Below are 21,660 nucleotides of genomic sequence, written 5' to 3'. Positions count from 1 at the left end.
TGGTCCTTTGTCCACGCCACTTCTTAAAGGCTTCATAACAATGCAGTCAATCTGACACTGGACAAACATTTTTTCTTCGTCCCTTCAACATGTTGTAATCCCTGGATTATCTGACGCAGGCCCATCCTCTTTCACATCTTTAAATGCTTTTTGGCTTTACTTTCATTGATGGTACAAGAGCAGGCAATCTGATAAGACATTAAAACAAGTAGGGGCTTGCAGCAGTAGAACAGTAGAGGAAAGGGCTGGAAGGCATAACGAAAACTGTGTGTGTGTGTGTGTGTGTGTGTGTGTGTGAATGGTGAGTGTGTATGCATGTAAGCATATATATATATATATATATATATATATATATACTGTATAAGTCAGAGACCCCAGTTTCTTTATTTCCTGTCAAACCGGCCATTAAGTACGATGTTAAATTCAGTAAATAAACAGTAATTGTCCAGTAAACTCTGCAAAGGATGTGTTCACTTGTTTTCATGAAGAAAATCAACAGAACACATCGTTTAGTCAGAGGTGTCCAAACCAGTGTGTTTAACAGAAAATCGCACAGAAGCCTCAACAATTAAATCAGCATTTGGTGTCTTTATTGCAGCTTCCATCCTTTTCGGGAGTCTTGCAGGGATGCTTTACCACATCTCCAAAGTTCAGTCTTAGGAATTGGTTACATTTTCTGCTTCTCACAAACCAAGTAATGCCAGACACATTCAGTGATGCTGAGGTCTGGCCTCTGAGGTGGTCAGTCCACTGCTTGAGAACATCAGCAGCTTCTTTGTTTGCTTTGCAAATGTTCTTTTTTTGTTTCCTTTGCTCAGTAAGGGTGTCTTCACAGTTAGTCATCCTTTCAGACGGATAGCGTTGCGTTGTCTTCTCACAGTGGAAGGATGGAGAAACATTTTCATATCTGAAGCAAGAGTGGAGCTTAACTGATGGTGATCAGCATTAGTCACTTGCGAGTGGACAATGACTGTATTAATAGGGCTTGTATTAATAGCATTCAGGTATTTTTTCACTGACTCTTATGACAAAGTGGCTTCACCGGCCCACCGGCTCACCCCAGTATTAGCCTGGAGACCACCAAGGGGTGCTTCTCTCATGGTTACATGGTTATTAGGGGTCCCATTTTCTCAGTCCCTTTGACTTCTTTCTGATAGTGAATTACTTTCTATCTAATCTCCTCAGTCGTATCTCCTGAAATATGAATAACTTGCGCAATACCGTACGTGTGTGTGGGGCTGTCTTCTCACCGCAGTTGGGGGCGCTGCTTTGGCTGTATTTCCTCTCTTCCTGCGCAGTAGCTCTTTTACAGGGTCTTTGACTCTGACACCCTGGTATGGTTTAGATGCCGGCTGCTCAGACAGTGCTGCGGACAAACACACAGAAAAGAGCACGAGAAGCATGACTGTGTAGGCCTACACCAAATCAAACAAACGTCAGAGAGGAAGGTATTTCAGGAGATTTTTCAGCTCCACAAGAGCCAACAGCAGCCACTCCACCACTATTCATGCTGTGTCTGAACATGGTGTGCAGTACCCTGCATGTTATGCTATTACTATTGCTTGCTTATTACTCAATCTACAGGCTTATTCACCCTAACATGACTTGATCTGATTAAATAGGGGAATTCCACCAAGTTTTCAAAATGTACGCATCATTCATAAGAGTCACTTTTTTATGCTGGTGGTGATCGAAACCAGTGGTTGACATATCTACAATGCAAATAAAGCCATTTTATTTACTGCACAAAACAACCACTGAACCTAAACATGTCTTCTTTGATTTTATACAGGGTAAAACTGGAAAATCTGGAAAACATGCATCTCTTTCAAAACTATTTTGCCTTATAACACCTTGCATGTGCAATACTGCACAAAAGTCAAAGACCACCCTTCATGTATTTCATTTACAGGCGAAATGACTGTTAAGTGCAGATATTTATGAGGAGATTATACACAAGATAATCCACTTACATAAGGAAGGAGAAAGTCAAAGGAAAAATAAGTAAAATAATCAGAGGTTTCAGAAAAGCAATTAAAAGCTAGAGAAAATGCCGCTCCTAACACCTGCCAGGCCACCAAAACTGTCACCATTAGTTAAACAGTAATTAAGGCTTTCATTTTTGACGGAGCATTTACACTGCTCTGCCGTGCCGACAGGCATGATCACATCCTCCCCTTCAGCTGGCTGCTTTGGGAATTATGCTGGAGTTCCCTGTAAAATTCCACTGAAATGCAGTCTTGCTAAGTCAATATTTATGCACAGTGCTGTGAAAAAGTATTTGCCCCTTCCCGATTTCTTCTATGTCTGCATGTCTGTCACACTTGAACATTATATTAGACAAACATAACCCAGGTAAACATAGAATGCTGTTTTTAAATGACGATCATTTATTTGAGAAAACATGCTGTTCTGCCCTACCTGGCCCCATGTGAAAAAGTTAGTGCCCCCTTAGTAAACCAAATTGAGTTGAAATCAAATCAAATCTAATCAAATTTATTTGTGTAGCGCTTTTTACAACGGATCTTGTCACAAAGCAGCTTCACAGAATTCCAGAAAAGACAGAGGTTTAACAAGAATGTAAAAAATGTAAGAATGGAAAAGCTTAAAAAACGTAAAAAACCTTAAATAATGAAAAACTCAAAGTTTACTATTGGGTTCAATGTTACGAGGCACGCCCAGGACCTGGATTACTTGTCACAACTGATGGTTGTCCATCCATCAGTTCATGGCCTGAAGCTCAAGTGCAGTTGGGGTTTGCAGCAAGACAATGATCTGAACCACACAAGCAAGTCCACCTCTGAATGTTTCAAGACATAAAATTAAGGCTTTTTTTAAAGTCCTGGCTTGAATCCCATTGAGACGCTGTGGCAAAACCTTACATGGGTAGTTCATACTTGAAAACCCCCCAATGCAGCTGAATTAAAACAAGTCTGCAAAGAAGAGTGGGCCAAAATTCCTTCACATTGGGGGGTTGGGGGGTTGGGGGTAATTACTTTTTCACACAGGTGATATATACACACACACACATTTTCTAAGCCACTTCTCCCTCAGGGTACGGGTGAGATATGTTTTGACTAAATCTTGATCTTCAGTTGATGGAATGATCATCTAAAAGCTGCACTTTGTGTTTACTCATGTTGTCTTTATCTTCTATTAACATTAGTTAGATGATCTGAGACTTTTATATGTGACAAATTAGCAAAAACATAAGGAATGTTTTATACTTTTTCACAGCATTGCAAATAATTCTTTTAAACAATCAGAACATCAGTGCAGTAAACATCCCCACACTGATATTTTCCAAAATGTTGTTTAGCTTAAACTCTGGCAGATTTTAGGATTCAGGTCGCCGATTTCCACCTCCGGTCAACATCACTTGTTTCAGTTTAATTGCTCTGTTTATCAGAAATGTTGTAGGTAAGTCAGGTAAGTCAGTCAGGAGGAGTGATCCGATCATACGTGGACAGTCAGACATACGGCCAGTTACACCTGCAGGAGTCTTGTATATGTCCTCAGTGACCCCTTGTGATTTGTGCCTGGAGGAAGGCACATGTTTACTGTTTGAGCCCACCAATGGGCCCAGAATGTATTACACTCTTTTATAGCCTAAGAACAGCTCAACCAGTTTGCACTGAAGCTGTAGTTACTGAATAATAAGACTTAGTATTTAATAAGCCTATTTTTTAAGGAGTTAAGTATTAGAAAGGTCCACATATGTTGCTTCTAAATGGGATCAAGAAGCAACTGGATTCTGAAAGAAAGCTATCAGTTATAGAATGAGACACAGAGGATCAAACAGAGGATCAAACACAGAGGATCAACATTTCACTGATATCATCTGCTTTGACAGCAAACTGTAATTGTTAAAATGTGTGTAATGTGTGTGTTGTAGAATCATTGGAGGTTCAAGGGTCTGGAGTGCTTTTAACATGCTTCATTAATTATAACTGCCTTTATGGTAATAAATACTTATCCTTCTGGGTTGCAGAGGGAGCTGGAGCCTCTCCCAGCAGTCATTGGGTGGAAGGCAATTTTTGACCATTTTTCCAGAAGCACATTTTGAGGTCAGACACTGACGTTGGACGAGAAGGCCTGGCTCACAGTCTCCACTACTAATTCATCCCAAAGGTGTTCTATTGTGTTGAGGGCAGGACTCTGTGAAGGCCAGTCAAGTTCTTCCATGCCAAACTGGCTCATCCACGTCTTTATGGACCTGCTTTCTGCACTGGTGCGCAGTCATGTTGGAACAGGAAGGGGCCGTCCCCAAACTGTTCCCACAAAGTTGGGAGCATGAAATTGTCCAAAATCTCTTGGTGCTGAAGCTTTAAGAGCTCCTTTCACTGGAACTAAGGGGCCGAGCCCAACTCCTGAAAAACAACCCCGCACCATGATCCCCCCTCCACCAAACTTTACACTCGGCACAATGCAGTCAGACAAGTACCGTCTCCTGGCAACCGCCAAACCCAGACTCATCCATCGGATTTCCAGACGGAAAAGCGTGATTGGTCACTCCAGAGAACACGTCTCCACTGCTCTAGAGTCCAGTGGCGGCGCTTTACACCACTGCATTCCACGCTTTGCATTGCGCTTGGTGATGTAAGGCTTGGATGCAGCTGCTCGGCCATGGAAACCCATTCCATGAAGCTCTCTACGCTGTTCTTGAGCTATTCTGAAGGCCACATGAAGTTTGGAGGTCTGTAGTGATTGACTCTGCAGAAAGTTGGTGACCTCTGCGCACTATGCCCCTCAGCATCCGCTGACCGCTCTGTCATTTTACGTGGCCAACCACTTCGTGGCTGAGCTGCTGTCGTTCCCAATCGCTTCCACTTTGTTATAATCCCACTGACAGTTGACTGTGGAATATTTAGTAGTGAGGAAATTTCACGACTGGACTTGTTGCACAGGTGGCGTCCGATCATGGTACCACGCTGGAATTCACTGAGCTCCTGAGAGTGACCCATTCTTTCACTAATGTCTGTAGAAGCAGTCTGCATATTTGCTTCAAATTACGTTGAAAAGCTGTATACCTTATTTACACATTTAAGCTAAAATTGGAAGTTCATCTGCATAATGTCCTGCTTTCCAGTATAATTACACCTTCAAACTCTGGTGAGACTCGAATGCAGGGGCGTGTTGTAAAACTATGCAGGTATATATATATATATATATATATATATATATAGCACAGTAATACCTAAGGCTTGCTTACTGTACACACTTAGAAAGAAGGTTCTTCACAGGTTCTTTTGTTAAAAAAACTTATGTATAGAACCATGAATACTCAAAGTGCCATAAAGAACCTTTTTCAAACAGGTTCCTCTCTTATGATGCCAGGCTTGTAATAGTAGAAGAACCCTTTTTGGTGCTGTATGGAACACTATAAGATGATTATAATCTGTAAGACATTTAGAAGTTGCATATCGTTTAACGCATGCTGTTTAATTTTTCATCTTTATTTTGCTCACTGGTCGGCTGGGAGGCCATTGGTGGTTTAGGCATTAAACTGATTTCTTTGTGTGTATATTCAGGTTGAAACATGCACAACTTGGGCTCATTTGTGGTTGTGAAATTTATAATGGCACACATAGCAGCTCCAGTTCTAAACTACAGAAGCAAAATTTGGACCCTAAGCATGTTTGGACTGATTGGCTGCCTTTGGAGCAAGTGAAAAATCATGTAATTTTTTTCTGTTTGTTTTTTTTTTTTGCCAAACTATCCCTTCAATCTGCAGAAACCCTACTTTTAAAGTGTAGACACAGTTGCATAGGTTTCCTCAAGTGTAAAACTCTGACCTCGGCTCATCCGAGGAAGCTTCACCGTAGTGTGCTGGTGACGCATACTAGACTGTTCTGGATCTCAGTAAACCTTATTCACCAATAACGTCCTGAGTTTTTCTTAAATGTGTTCTTGGGAAAGGTCCTAAGAAAAAGCCTGCGTCAGATTCATGATGTGTTCTTAAAGCGCAGAACAGTTTGAGTCTTTGTGCTCTTGAGTGTGTGTAGATTCTGAACGAACCCCAAAAATAGAAAGCATCTATAAATTAATCAGAAAGTATCTACAAAACTACATAAGTGGGATTTCAACAGAAATGTCAGAAATGTTGATGAATGAGGCCCAATGTTACTATCATATTTTGGCCAAGGAATTCTTAATAAGCCCTTTTACTGGATGTTATGAAATCTTAGTTACTGAGCCAGACAAACAACAGGCATCAGCAACTCCTGATAAGGAATTCTAATGTAACTTGGCAAGAGTTCGCTGTGTGTACTCAAGGCGGGGTAGCGGCTTTGTGATATCTGAGACTCGAGAGCAGATGTGACCACCTTTCTCTGAAAAAAATGTAGAAGCATTTGGCATATCCAGTTGGCCTGACTGCAGGTCTTTGGACTGTGGGAGGAAACTTACACAGACTTGGGGAGAAAGTGTATACTCCACACAGAAAGGTCACTGGTCGCCCGGTCAGGGAATCAACCACAGGTTCTTCTTGCTGTGAGGCCACAGCCCTATCCGCTGCAGCACCTTTTGGCAAGCTCAGAGAGACATAGTTCTCTGTTTATAGTCATTTCTGGAAAACATTCACTAGCTAATATCAAACTAAGATTAATAGACCCTTATTAGTCCCACAACAGGGAAATTCCACCCCTGCATTTAACCCATCCGTGAAGTGAAACACCACATACACACTAGTGAGCACACACACGCTAGGGGTGCAGTGAGCACACTTGCCCGGAGCGGTGGGCAGCCCAATCCACAGCGCCCGGGGAGCAGTTGGGGGTTAGGTGTCTTGCTCAAGGACACCTCAGTCATGTGCTGTCGGCTCTGGGGATCGAACCGGCGACCTTCCGGCCACGAGGCTGGTTCCCTAACCTCCAACCCACGACTGCCCCATGCAGTTATGAGAGATTGGAAGAGAAGACCCACTGATGGATCCTTAAGGCTGGTTTCCCAGACCTAGATTAGACTGTTGATCATGGTAATTAGATGTTTCGCTGAGCTGTTCCTTTAAATAACCATACTGTCGGTGTCGATGTTACAGTATGGTTATTTAAAGGAACAGCTCAGCGAAACATCTAACTGCCATGATTGTGCATCTACCCCAAAAGCAGTCGATCAGCCAAGACATGTTTGCTGTCCAAAGTTTCCTTCTTTAATTCACAACTGAACCTGCTAAGCTAATGGCACTAACAAACATTGAAAGTCTTTAGTCCATAGTTTCCAAATCTTCATGTATTTGCTTCAAATCATGTTGAAAAGCTGTATAACTTATTGACACATTTAAGGTAAAACTGAAGCTACGTTATCATCTGCACAATGTCCTGCTTTCCGGTACAATCACACCTTTAAACTCTGGTGAGGCTTGGTGAGTTCAGGGGCATGTTACTTCAGCACAGTAATATCTAAGGCTTGCTTACTCTCTTAAAAAACGTTGGTTCTTCACAGGTTCTTTTGTACAGAAAAAGGTTCCATGTAGAACTATATACAACACATTCTCCATTAACATGAAAAAACATTTCATGATACCAACAAGCCTTTGATCATGCAATGAAATGGTTCTTCAGATTGATGGAGAACGTGCTGCATATGGTTCTATGCAGAACCTTGTTAAAAAGGGTTAAATATAGTACCAAAAAGGGTTCATTTGTTACCATTTCAAGCTTATAACAATAGAAGAATGCTTTTTGGCACTGTATAAAATCCTAAAAGACATCTAAAACCTGTAAAACATTTAGAAGTCGCATATCAAATGGCTGGTTCATTTTTCTTCATCCTTATTTTGCTCATATGTCGGCTTAGTGGGTGTCTGGTGGTTTAAGCATCCAACTGTTGCAATTCTTTATGAGTGTATTCAGGTTCAAACATAGAGAGTTTAGGCTCATTTATTCAGAAAATGTGGTTTTCAAATTTATAATTGTATTGTATTGTATTGTATTGTATTGTATTGTATTGCTCAGCTTCTCTATCTACATTACCCTACAGTGCGTCTGTGTTGTGAATTCCCTGAGCTCTGTCTTTGGCCAACTTGTGCGGAATGATACCAAGCTGTGCTCAGGAAAAAATGGTCCCAGTTTTCCTAAATGGCTGCCCTACTTTTAGTTAAACAGAGAATTTTTATAATTATTTTTATAGTTCATAATAATATCCACGTTCAGAGAAGCCAGTTGAGGTGGTTCGGGCATCTGGTAAGGATGGCCTCTAGATGCTTCCCTAGGGAAGTATTCCAGACATGTCCAACGGGGAGGAGACCCTGGGGAAGACCCAGGACACGTTGGAGGGATTATATCTCTTGACCGTCTTGGGAATGCCTCGGAATCCCTCCAGAAGAGCTGGAGGAGGTGGCGGTGGAGAGGGAGGCCTGGGCCTCTTTGCTTAGGCTGCTGTCCCCGCTAGCCAGGCTCGAATAAGCGGATGCCGATGGATGGATGGACAGTTCATAATAAGTCCCACTGTGTACTAAACCACACTGACCTGTCTGAACTAATGGAATTAAGACCTGCACACAGTTTGAGCAGGATAAGAGAAGTTTTGGGCGTGTATTTATGAAAACGGGTTTCTGTGACTATTGACTTCCAGTGTTTGTTAGCAAGCTCTGGTTTTAATCACGGTTTCATAGGTTTTCTCAAGTGTAAAACTCTGGTCTTGGCTTATCTCCGAAAGCCTTACTGAACCATATTGTGCTGGAAACACATATTAGACTGTTCTGGATCTCAGTGAACCTGTTTTTTCTTAACTGTGTTCTTGAGAAATGTTTTTAAACCACAGAATTGTTCAGAACTTTGTGCTCCAGAGTGTCCGTTCTTACCTACAAACGAATCCAAAATTAGAAAACATCGGCATCTTTGCAAAACTGCATAAGTGGGTTTTCAAGCAGAAATGTCTTTTTAAGAGCAGTTGGTGAACGAGGCCCAATGTTAGTATCGGATTCTAGCGAAGAAATTCTTAATAAGCCCTTTTACTGGATATAATGAAATCTTAGTTACCGAGCCAGACAAACAACAGCCATCAGAAACTCCTGATAAGGAATTCTAGTGTAACTTGGCAAGAGTTCGCTGTGTGTACTCAAGGCGGGGTAGCGGCTTTGTGATATCTGAGACTCGAGAGTAGATGAGAACACCTTTCTCTGAAAGATAAAAAATGTAGAAGCATTAATGAAAAGGACTTTCCACTCTTTCTTCAGTCCCTACACGAAACATTAGCAGGCACATTCGCTCACAGGCATCCGTTCATAATCAGTATTTGTGTTTAATGAAAAAGCAGTTCTTCGTAGTGATTTAAATTGCAATCACTCTGTGAGTCATTGTTTGTGGAACGCTGTTTCCTGCAGTAGTAAAACTCACTCTTTCCCACCCTAGTAAGGAATCTCAGTGGGTCAACATTTGCCTCCTTATACTCACGATCAAATAAATGCATATCATTTCTATCGGAAGCAAAACTAGCGCCGGTGCTACAGGTGGCTGGGGTGGGCACTGCTGCCCCGATTTCCACTCTGTCCCTGTTTGTATAGTAGAGAATGATATAGAAAATCAGATTTTGTCAGTAATCAGATCAACGCATTTACACGCACTCAAGTAATCAGATAACGGGGAAACGAACGCCAAGACACTTTTTTTAATACATCGCACCACTTTACCTAAAAATGAAGAATATTTAAATCTTTCATTTTGTCAAGCACATAGTTGGTTTCAGCTTTGCTCCAAAAGTGTGTTAAACTCTGCTTGCTCTGTCTCCAAATTTTATTCGAATATTATTAAGACATATCAACACTAGTACAGAGTCTATTAAGCATCTGTGGGAAAATGAGTTGGGAATGGAAATAGAAAATGATGTGTGGCAGTTCTGTCTGCAGAATATACATAATTGCTCAATAAATGTAAGACATAATGAAAAAAATATTATTTTTTCCCCCATATATTTCCCCCTTATGTAACAAATGTAATACAATGGAAGGTACACTGATACATTTGTTATGGACATGTGGCGAGCTACAGGTATTTTGGGGCAGTATATTTAATTGCTTGTCGAAAGCATTTGGAAAGGACTGGAAACCTAATCCACTTTGGGCTGTGTTGGGAACAACTAATGACTTGGTAACCGTAGAGAAACATGAACGCCAGGCTATTCTTTTTAGTATGGATATTACAAAAAAAAAAAAAAAAAAAAAAAAAAAAAAAAAAATATATATATATATATATATATACTACACTTGGGCTGGCACGGTGGTGGGTAGCGCTGTCGCCTCACAGTGAGGAGGGCCTGGGTTCGATTCCCCGGCAGGGCAACCAGGGTCCTCTCTGTGTGGAGTTTGCATGTTCTCCCTGTGTCTGCGTGTCCAAAAGACATGCAGTCAGGCCAGTTGGACGTGCTAAATTGCCCCTAGGTGTGAGTGACTGTCTGTGTCTGTCTGTCTGCCCTGCGATGGACTGGCGACCTGTCCAGGGTGTATCCTGCCTTTCGCTGGGACTGCTGGGATAGGCTCCAGCACCCCCCTGCGACCCTGACGGAGAAGCGGCTTAGAAAATGGATGGATGGATGGATGGATATACTACAATTGTGGAAACAAGAGTCAGTACCAACATATGAAATAATATGGATAAAGGAGCTAATCAATACATTGCATTTGGAGAAGCTGTGATCTTTATAGAATATGGGGTCCTCTGTTTGCCTATTTTCAAAAAGGAACAAGACTGACCTGGTTCAACTTGTGAGATGCCTGTTGTTGTGTGTCGTTGTATGTTTAAAAGATAACAGCCTCAATTGTACAATTTAATTTAATTTTAATTCTTTACTTTTCTTTTCTTTTCTCCTGTACGATGTAACCCTCCTGCACCTTTGATGTTATTTGTTATTAATTTTAAAATGAAAATAAATGCTTAAAAAAAAAACCACTGCTTGCTTATTTTCGGTAACGTGGTCTGTTTTTACACAGAAATCTGAAAGAAATCTAAGTAAGGGGACACATGCACTGAGAAATCACTGTTTGGTCCTGAGCTAAACTCCAGCTCTAATCAGATTTCTAGACCTGACTCTGATCTAAGAAATTGGGGTATGCTTTTTACATTACCATCTGAATAATCAAGTTATTGAGGGCATGTAAACACATTCATTGTCTCTGGGCTCGATGTGACTCAGATTGAAACCATGTGTTTTATAATTCTTTATGATTAATGTACTCTCTTAAAATAAAAGTGGCAAAATGATTCTTTGAAGCAATTTTATGGAGTAACGCTGTAATGAAAAAAAAAGTCACCAATTAAACCAGTTAAAACTAAAACCATTAAAGGTTTTTCCTAGAAGCTCTCGTCTAAGCCAAGAAGCACTCTCATTTTTAAGAGTGTGGTTAAATGTCTGACTACACAGCAAGAATGTATAAATCTTTCTTCACACTCCTGGATAATGATAGTAACTTGGGCATTGCTTTCACCTCCCACAGGGAAAGTTCAGCATTCCTGTGCATTAAAGGGAATTACATTCACATTCATTCATGGTGGTTTGGTGTGAATTGCAGAGAAACCGCTACTCATATTTCTTAACAACAGCAGTAATAGGGGCAAGGTGCATATTACAGCGGGTCGTGGGGGATCAGGGGTTCCCTAATGGAACTCTTGGACTGTCTGAATGTCTCAAAATTAAAAAAAAAAAAAAAAAATTATAATGTTATGTCATCATTGTTTATCATCACTCACTATCAGCGAGCTGCAGCCTATTCTTGACTAACTAGAGATGCAGCTCTGATCTCCCTCAGGGTGGCGTTGTAGCAAATTGGTTCACCCTGTTAGATTGTTCATAGCCTAGAAACTGTACCTATGCCCGTGATACCTCTGTAAAATTTTTAAATATCCTGTAATATTTGTCAATCTGAAAACTTGCTCAGTTTTCCCAAGAGATTAGTGGACATCTGAAAAAAATAAGAGTTCTTTGAGGGACTACAACTCCCTGCATGAATGCCATAAATGTGTTTAAAACATATTTGCCAGTCCAAAGTTTATCTCAAAACTATCGTAAGATATTGTCTCAGGCATCAGTCATTGGCTTCATAAATATTTCATGTAATAACTTTCTGTGAGGGAGCTTAAAGAGGCATTAAACACTTCAGACATTTGGTTCCTATCACAACCACTATAAGCAATTATGACTTTGTAAATTTCTCCAGAATGGAGCATTCACAACTCTGAAACAATCTGTCCTTTTAAGATTAAAACCAGACAAATGCATGATTTCAACTGACTATCATAAAGTTAGTAAACCAAATCTGAGAAAATGTTCTTTGATGTTTATTGACAGCGGAATATCTAGAGTTAAAATTGATCTAAGCTTATATTTTTCCATGAGCCTCCTTAGTACGGCAGCATATTCTGTACTTTGTCTAAGTTCTGATGCAAATTTGAAAATTCTGATTCAATCATGTATTTACAATTGCATTTCCCATTTTAGAGGCATAATTCAAACTCAAATGCAAAATGCAAAACATGTATCTGTACTTCTGTGAAGAATGCCTCGAAAGTTCATCTGGAGAAGCAAAGTGCTGTTGATGTTATATTTCTATTTCTTAATGGACATATTAACAGTTGCCTATTTGCAACTGCAGTTCGTCATCGTCGCGCTGCAGCTCTGCCAGTATTAAACTGTGTTTGCAGCCCTGTTTCTAATTGCATATTCACTGTCAACAAGGTTTCCTGTCAGTCAAACCCTGGGTGGGATGTGGGGAAGGGCTTTTTTAAGGAAGTGACAAAAAAATCTTGCCGGTACTGCAGCATTCGCAACCACTACTAGTGAGATTTTAACACTTGCCAACCAGGCCAAGGAGAATTCTGTGGAAAGTGATGTCTTCTTGTTTTGTGTGAAAGTGATTCTTGACTGGATGCACAAGCAGCAATGTTAGTGACAATGTGACTGGAAGCTTGCAGGATGGTCGGACAAACATGGCCCGGCACATTTTGGTGCAAACAGGCAGCGGTTGTTAACGAGTTGGGCCTGGTGATGATTTTAACGGTTGCAGTAGTGGTAGGGAGAGTGTTCACTGCAATGCTTGCACTACCATTTACCACTTAAACCATTTTACTACTTTGTGCTAAGATCCTTCAGGAAAACCTAGTTCTGATTAGTTGAATCAGGTGTGTTAAGAGCAGTTAAAACCATAAAAACGTGCAGGGCGGTGTTCCTCCAGGAGCAGGGTTGGGATGCACGGGGCGAACCCACATTGGCCCAGCATATGCATAATCGGAATATCCATCATTGGCTGTACAGGTCCTCCTAAAGTCCTGCAAGCCTCTGCCCAAAGCCAGTCACTATGTCACTAACATTGGTGCTTGTTCAGCCACAAGCTCTCTTAGTCGGTCAAGAACCGCTTTCCACAGAACTCTCCTCAGCCTGGTCAGCGAGCATTAAAATGCTAACTGCCAAAGTTTAGACTTTTCCGTCACTTGGTCACACACCTCCAGAAGTCCCGCCCACAGCGCTTGATTAACAGGAAGCCTTATCGACTGTGAAAATGTAATTGCAAACAGCTGCACATAAATTTTCATTTTGACAGCTGGAGTGCAATGATTGTAAACGGGTGTTTGTTATGCATTTTTTTTTAATATGTCAGAGTCAGACTATTAAGACGTCAATTAAAATGTCAAAACCACCTGTTAACCTTGTCTAGCCATGATACAGAAATGCAAATCCATATTTTGCATTTGCATTTGAATTCTCTCCTTAATAATGTACACTCACCTGGGAAATGTAATCGTAAATACACAACCGAATTAACATTTTCACATTTGCATTTGTGTTAGAAGAAGTCCAGAATATGTTGCCATATCTTAGGACTCATTTCCTTACTGTTTATGTGTGGTGAGAAACATCTGTCTATCTCCTTCTCTCCATATTACAGAGTGGTCTAATGTAATCAATTTTTTTATTGCATTAAGTGTCTTTCAGATGTGGGCTATGTAAATCCTTAATGCCCTGGAGGAAAATTGAGGTTTTGAATTGTGGTAGTTAAACCAGTACAGTTTCTAGACTCCTCCTTTGTCTGCCATACATCTAGAACCTGTTCAATAAAGCACAAGTGGATGTTGTAGGACTTCACACGATCCTTCAGAACTACAACAGTAATTCCCAATCCAAGCTCTGGAGATCCCGTGCTCTTATACATGGCATGGTTTCTCTGATCTAATGGTTGTAGTTCATACAGAGCATGAATTATTGTATCATTTAAAAGACAACATGCATGTTTTCCTGCTATTTTCCATCATTTGAAGCCTGAGTATAAAGAATTTAATAACGGCCTCCTCAACAGCAGCCAAAAAAGCTGATTAAACGTTCCACTCAGAGCCAAGCGTCTCATTAAAATCAACATTTTTGCCGAGCCTTATTGAGGTTGCTTCATCCTGGGATAGAAAAATTTGGAGCTATTATTTCTCCTTCAGACCAAGTAACTTGCTTCAAACCTATTCTTGGAACCTACAGAGCACCCCACTTAAGCACTTTCAGAAGAAATGGTCTGCAGATCCTTCACTGTTAGAAATAAAGGCACTCTGCAGGTTCCTCCTCTCTGTTCATTTAGAACATCAACTCTGTACTGCACAACTTCTCACCTCAACGCACGAGTGATGCACTTCATCAAGGGCATGTATGCATTCTTAATAAACACGGCTCTTCAAGGCTTCTTTAGAAGAGGCAATGGTTCTATTCAGAACCATGAGTTCTCTGTAGAACAATTCTATGCTTAAATGGTTCTTTGAACAGCAAAGTAGTTCTTCAGCATGATGGAGAATGTGTTGTACACTCTTAAAAACGATGGTTCTTCAAGGGTTCTTTAGTAAAAGAAATGATTCTATGTAGAACCATGAACACTCAGAGAACTGTTTGCATGATTAAAGAGTTCTTTGCATGATGAAAGTGGTCTTCAGATTAATGATAAAATGTGCTGTGCATGGAGAACCTTTCTAAAAAAGCACTAAAAGTTCTTCTATTGTTACAATGTCAAGCTTGCGGTAATAGAAGAACCCTTTTGGTGCTATATAGAACCCTTTTCAAAAAGGTTCTGTGCAGAACAATCTACAGCACATTCTCTATCCCTTTCAGGACGCAAAGCACCCTTTAATCATGCAAAGGGTTCTTTGAGTTTTCATGGTTCTATAAAGAACCACTTTCTTAATTAAAGAACCCTTGAAGAATACTTTTTAAGAGGGTAGTTTTGGAAATTCTATATGGCAAAAAAAAGGGTTGTTCTGTTGTTACAAGCTTGACATCATAACAATAACAAAACCCTATACAGAACCATATACAACACATTCCCCATCAATATGAAGAACCATTTCAAGAATATTTCAAGAAAGAAACATATTTTACAACTAATACTGTGAACAAGGACTTGCCCCAGGGGAAGGGGAAAGGACTTGCCCCAGGGGAAGGGGAAAGGACTTGCCCCAGGGGAAGGGGAAAGGACTTGCCCCAGGTGGAGGAGTTTAAGTATCTCAGGGTCTTGTTCACGATTGATGGGAAGATGGATGGTGAGATCAGCCGCAGGCTGGGACAGGCGGCAGCAGTAATGTGGTCACTGTACCGGACTGTAGTGGTGAAGAGGGAGTTGAGCCAAAAGGCGAAGCTCTCTGTTTACCGGTCGGTCTACATCCCGACCCTCACCTATGGTCATGAGCTGGGGGTAATGACCGAAAGAATGAGATTGTGAATACAAGCGGCAGAAATGAGCTTTCTCCGTAGGACAGCTGGCTACACTCTACTGACAGGGTGAGGAGCTCGGCCATCCAGGAGGAGCTCGGAGTAGAGCCGCTACTCCTCCGCATTGAGAGGAGCCAGCTGAGGCGGTTCAGGCATCTGATTTGGATGCCCCCTGGACACCTCCCGGTGGGGGTGTACCAGGCACGGCCTACCAGGATAAGACCCTGGACCCGCTGGAGGGATTACATCTCCAAGTTGGCCTGGGAGTGGCTTGGGGTCCCCAGAAATAAACTGGAAGTTGCAGGAGACAGGGTCATCTGGGATTCTCTGCTCTCCCAACTGCTACCGCGACCCTATCTGGATTAAGCGGTCAATGACGATGATGATGATGATGATGATGATGACTGTTAACAAATAAGCGATTTCATTTTGGATAAATGGAATGCAAGCCTGATTCACGATCCTCATAAACAACATCTCCAGGCCCTCCAGGCTTAGTTTTCCATGGTCTCTGTTGAATGCAGGTTCCCCTTCACCACAGAGTTCACCATCAGAGTTCAAACATCCTCTACAGTACAAAAATCTTGGAACTGCAGTGCACATCCATCACTGGCTTATTAGCTGGTGCACAAGACTAGATTAGTGGTTATCCGTTTCTCTTATGAAACTGAGAGATTTTGTTATGTTTCAGTTGCAGTTGAACAGATAAGCAGGGTCATGTCTAAACTAAACATGTCTAAATGTGAAATGAAATTCTACATTTTCTAAAAATGACTCCCTCTCAGCTCCCACGCTTCCACACTCGTAGGAGTGAAACAGTCCCTTTTGGACTACATTAGTATGAAGATGCATTTTTGTGTAATTCTACTCAGCTGTCTCACAAATCATCAGATCGAGATGGACATGTTGTAACAGTGGGCGAACCGGAGTAATTAAAATGTATATTAGAATGTGAACAGTGTCTAGAGAAGTTAATCAAGCTGTCTTGTTTCATGTCAAATATCCAAATATCCATCCGCAGGATCCATAGATGTTAACTGTCTTTTTCCATGTCAGCTGGCTAAGTTCTCTCTTTCCATAGAATAACCGTTCCTCTCCAGCATTTTCGTCACCGTAGAACTTTGCCACTTTAGGGGCGAGTGGGGGGTCTTCAGTTGCCCCCATGTTAGTTTAGCCCCTTCTTCCCACGTAAGTGTAGGCTAGTATGCCAATCATATCTAAATGATATGATAAAACTCGGCTCACTGGCGTCACTCAGTCATTTTAAACTTTTAATATCAAACCACCTTCAGACAGCCTGCACCTGTTTTACTTAATCATATTTATTTGTAACTTTTATTTTTGTGTTAGTTCTCCTTAGTTCTTCATCTCTTTTGATTTATTTATTTATTTCCTCTCATTTTATTTTTAATAGTTTTTTTATCATTACTTTTTTAATTTGTGATATTGTATTATTAACGTACTAATTTCTTATCGACTTTTGATCTTAATTTCTTATCGTTTAAATCTCAAGTTCTATTTTTATCTACTTTTATCTTTTATTCACTGTTATTTTAAATTTTCTTTTAATTTAAAATGATTAAATGTTATTATTTTCTTTGTCATGTCAATCTCTGTTTTTGTAAATGCTCGGCTACACTGAAAATGAGGGTTGTCCTCAATGTACTTCCGAGTCAAAATAAAGGTTGATTGATTGATTGATTGATTGATATCAGAGCTCGTGAGATGTAAACCAATCATATCAGACCTGGGGGAGGGACTTTGGGTTTTCATTGCAAAGTAACTTCTAACCGCTGAAGCTGAGAACAGGATTAGTGGCTAAAAACTCACTAAGATAAACATTAGACATTATCCAAAAGCTATAATGTACACAGTGAAATAGTAACCAGTTACAGAGTGAATATATCGCTGCTGTCGGAAGAAAACCTTGTATCTCCATTTTTTTTACATTTTTCAGTTTTTGACATCATTTGAAAACACATGCTACTCTTTACACTGTGTGTAAATTTCATGATGAATGGACTAAAGAAAATGACTTAAAATGGCTTGGAAAAAATTCTGGTTCCATTGACTTACATTAAAAGTGAAGTAGGTTTTTTCCTTGTCCTGTAAAGTTACCATTTAGGAGATACGAGGTTTTCTTCTGACAACAGCGATATCCACCCACAATATGGACTTGAGGCAAATTATGGTCAGTATAGCTGGATATCCGTTTTTTTACTCGGTTGCTTGTTAACTAACCAGCTAGGGCAGGTTAGGCTAGGCTAACAGGCTAGGCTAACACTAGCCTTGGCTAATTAACTGACAAGCCAACTAGCTTAACCTCGTTTCATTGTGAGACTGTGAAAGTTCGAGAGCACGAGAGGTAGAAAAAGTGTTACTGAGAGGAACCAGGGAACCAGGGAAACCAGCATTTGCCATTTATTATTGTTCACAGTAAGTGTCTTGTGAAAATAGTGAATTTGGCTTCTTGTTGAAGTTTTTGAAGTTCTGTGCTGCCAGAATGTTACTGCTGCAGCATTTAAGGTGGACCGGGAAATTTGAAGAAGCTGACGAGAGCTTTGTGTGTATGTGTGTGTGTGTGTGTGTGTGTGTGTGTGTGTGTGTGTGTGTGTGTGTCATGTAGCTAGGATAGTGTTGATCAGAACGCACTTTTATATCCCTCAGTCGCTCAACCTGTAGATGGAAATTAAGAGGCGACGGCCTTGGTCGTTTGACGGCCAGTCAGACGAGATGAGTTTTACTTGTTTAAACAAAAAATTCAAATTCTTTTAAATCTAATAAAATACTGTATTCCAAAATACAAGAGAAGATGGAGAGAAAAAAGCTGACAGGACTGAAGGAGCAGACCTAATGGACGTTAGTGATAAAGAAGAAAGTGAATTAGAGTTAAAGCTTTTAAGTATAACCTTTCAATCAAAATGAATGTTACATTTACTTGAACTTAAGTGAGAGACAGTAAAATCACACTCTTTCTGCACCAACTGAGAATGAACTACACCAACTTAGGGTGAACTGATCTGTAATCTGTGTATAATATATTTAGGACTTTGCAGCTTATCTAACAGAGATGAGATAGTATCGCTTGACTTCAGTACCTTTGCTTGATCTGTGCCTGTTGTAAGTAGATGAATAAAGTGTTTGTGTCAAGCACAGGGCTTGTATGGCAATCTACAAAGAGGCAGGTCTACTGTGTGCCAGTTTGACCAGATAGACATTTTTTGATACATTTTCTGGCTGTTCCTACTCTAAAAGTTCATAATAAGTTAAGTGATACTTTATTAGTCCCACAAACGGGGAAATTCCACCTCCGCATTTAATCCATTCGTGAAGTGAAACACCACATACACACTAGTGAACACACACACTAGGGGGCAGTGAGCACACTTGCCCGGAGCGGTGGGCAGCCCAATCCACAGCGCCCGGGGAGCAGTTGGGGGTTAGGTGTCTTGCTCAAGGACACCTCAGTCACGTGCTGTCAGCCCTGGGGATTGAACCGGCAACCTTCCGGTCACAGGGCCAGGGCCTCCAGCCCACAACTGCCCCAAATGATAATAATGAACATTTTCCACAGTGTACATCCAGTGCTAAACAGTCTGGGGTAAGTTAGCCCAGTTTGCTGTTGGAGGAGCAGACGTCAGATTGTAATGAGTTAAAGAGTGACGAGGCAAAAGAGAGTGGAATGAAAAGTTGGTATCTGGGTTAGCTGTTAGCCTTGCTTGGAGACCAGCCTCCGCTCGGCCGGCTGCTTTAGACGATGAGACTACAAGCTGAGATCCTCCACAGCTCCTCAGCTAACACTGAGCCTATGGCCTATGGCTTGTAATATTTACCAAATTCCAGGAGTGTCTGATAGAAGATTGTGTGTAAGAGATGCAAATACGAGAGAAATGACTTGAGAAATGTAAATGTAAAACAACAGAGAAGCACTTTATCTCATTACAGTAAGAGACCGGTACTGACAGCAGTCTATAAGTCTATACAGTACTGACAGCAGTCTATAAATTCACTTGTCTTTACTGTTTTGCCGCTATATAAACATTTTGGATTTACTTCAGTTGTAAAATATGGCTCTTATTGAAAGTGCAAGTACATCTCACAGTAATATGGCACTGTTAAACAAAAAAAGGGAGTCTACTTAAGCATCCAAAATGTTTTTATTTGATAATTAAGATTTCTGATTTTTTTCAGTATAAATACGCTACACCATATAAATATACTGAAAATGTCAGAAATCTTAATTTTACAGTAATCAAAGTTTTTGGCCCATAATGCCCACTTCTAATGTGTTGCTTGTGTTTCAATCTCATATCAAATAAACAAACAAATAAAAACCAAAACAAAGCAACATTCTCAGTTGGGAACCAACAGTTGCACCAAATAACATCGTGGTGAGCTGCACAATACAAGCACAGCAGGATTTCAGGGGTTCAAAAAGAGGAAGCTTTGCAGCTGTGAAGGCTTCTTTTTTTGTGCAGGAGAGGGGGTTAATTGTGCTGTTTTGCATACCAAGATCAAGCCACCAACCCCCCAAACACAAGATGAGGCCGGTAAATAGTCTTTTCTAGTGAATATTGGGTCTCCCAAATGATAAGCTCATTACTGTACACTGTTTTATTATCATACGACAATAAAACACTGTAAACCAATGAGTCTGTCAAAATCCTTCAAACCAGAGAAGCACTTCCACAATTCCACTTAGTTAATAATTACTCCTAAACAGATAACAGGAGCACCCTGCCCATCTGGACGCCGTAAAAATAACATATAAAACAGCTGTTACAGGCTTTTCTGATGGTATGTGAATCTGATGCACAAAATCACCCATGCATTTTGTGAAGATGCATCATATCAGTGTTTAAAATTAAAATGTACATGCAAAAGATAAACCCGCCAAAGTCCATCAGTGCCCTATCTTTACGACATCTGACCACACAGCCTGCAGGACCAGCATGAAAATGAAAGCCAAGAGCAGAGGAATCATGATCATATTTCCATGTACATAATGGACAGTATCTGCTTCAATCTGATCTCCTGACTTTCAGTCGTTTAAATCTGTACCTGTAATCAAAATTACACGTGCGTCAAGTAAGACTGCATTATAAGACAAGATTTTCCAGCAATATCAACACAGCATCATTCTAATAATAACAGACAATTTCTCAGCAGGATCCTGAGACCTGCTCACACTGACTGGTGTTGCTTTCAGCCTTAAGTTTAAATGTACTTTGCTGAGGAGAGACTTGCCAATTGTATCAGACTTATTTCCTTTAGAAGTGTCTAAAATCTGTTTGGAAATTGCACAATATTTAAGGGTCATGATGAGAAAGCAGAAACTGTACTTACATTTTCCCATGTGCATAGACTGATTTGTAACAATTAGTTATAGATTTGAGCTTGCAGACTTTTCTAAAAGAAAAAAAATTGTCCTACTTCGCCTCACAAATGTACATCGATTGCTTGAGTGAGCCGCCTTATAAAAGCAACAGCAATGCAGTTTCAAGTGATGTCACCAAGATGCAGAACCACTGGTTTCCCGCTTCATTTAAATGTCACTTGTTGGCTTTTTAGAGTGCTTGGGTTTTTGACTTAACGTTGCACATACGACAGGGAACTAAATATACTTCTCAAGTCTAATGACTGCAGAGAAATTCACTGCAGGAACATGTTACTGGGCATCTTCTGGATGTAGAATAAATTTAACAACAACTCAAAGTAACTTTGGTCATTTGATGCAATGTGCTTCAAGAATCGATATCGCATTATGGCATTGTAACTTTAGGAGATTTGAATTATGCACCGTCTAGACCAAGCTTTAAACCAAGCATATCAGAATAAGCCATATATCTGCCGAGTAAGAGTGAGGGCAGGAGTAAAGCTGGGAAGCCCCGTGGTTGTTGGCGCCATCGGAGCAAGTCCCAGCTGCATTATACTGACAGGACACGTGCTAGACGGTTGTAGCCCGACTTCATCTGCATCATCTGATAACAG

The 21,660-nt window shown here is 40.6% G+C and overlaps 1 protein-coding gene across 1 annotated transcript in view; it reads right to left on the bottom strand.

Annotated features, from left to right (window-relative positions):
• The window catches only part of LOC108435279 (POU class 2 homeobox associating factor 1), a 28,253-nt gene extending 7,132 nt beyond the window's left edge, over positions 1-21,121 (bottom strand). Inside the window, exons 1-2 of the mRNA XM_017711011.2 lie at positions 21,016-21,121; positions 1,251-1,366 (exon numbers count right to left, since the gene is read on the bottom strand). Coding sequence (XP_017566500.1) covers positions 1,251-1,366; positions 21,016-21,031 — 132 coding nt within the window. The 5' untranslated portion in view covers positions 21,032-21,121. The remainder of the gene's footprint in view (positions 1-1,250; positions 1,367-21,015) is intronic.
• Between the last annotated feature and the right edge of the window lie 539 nt (positions 21,122-21,660).

Source organism: Pygocentrus nattereri, chromosome 17, assembly GCF_015220715.1.
Source record: "Pygocentrus nattereri isolate fPygNat1 chromosome 17, fPygNat1.pri, whole genome shotgun sequence".
Classification (NCBI taxonomy): Eukaryota; Metazoa; Chordata; class Actinopteri; order Characiformes; family Serrasalmidae; genus Pygocentrus; species Pygocentrus nattereri.
Note: the sequence above shows the minus strand (reverse complement) of the source record. Positions and strands in the feature narration are given on the sequence as shown.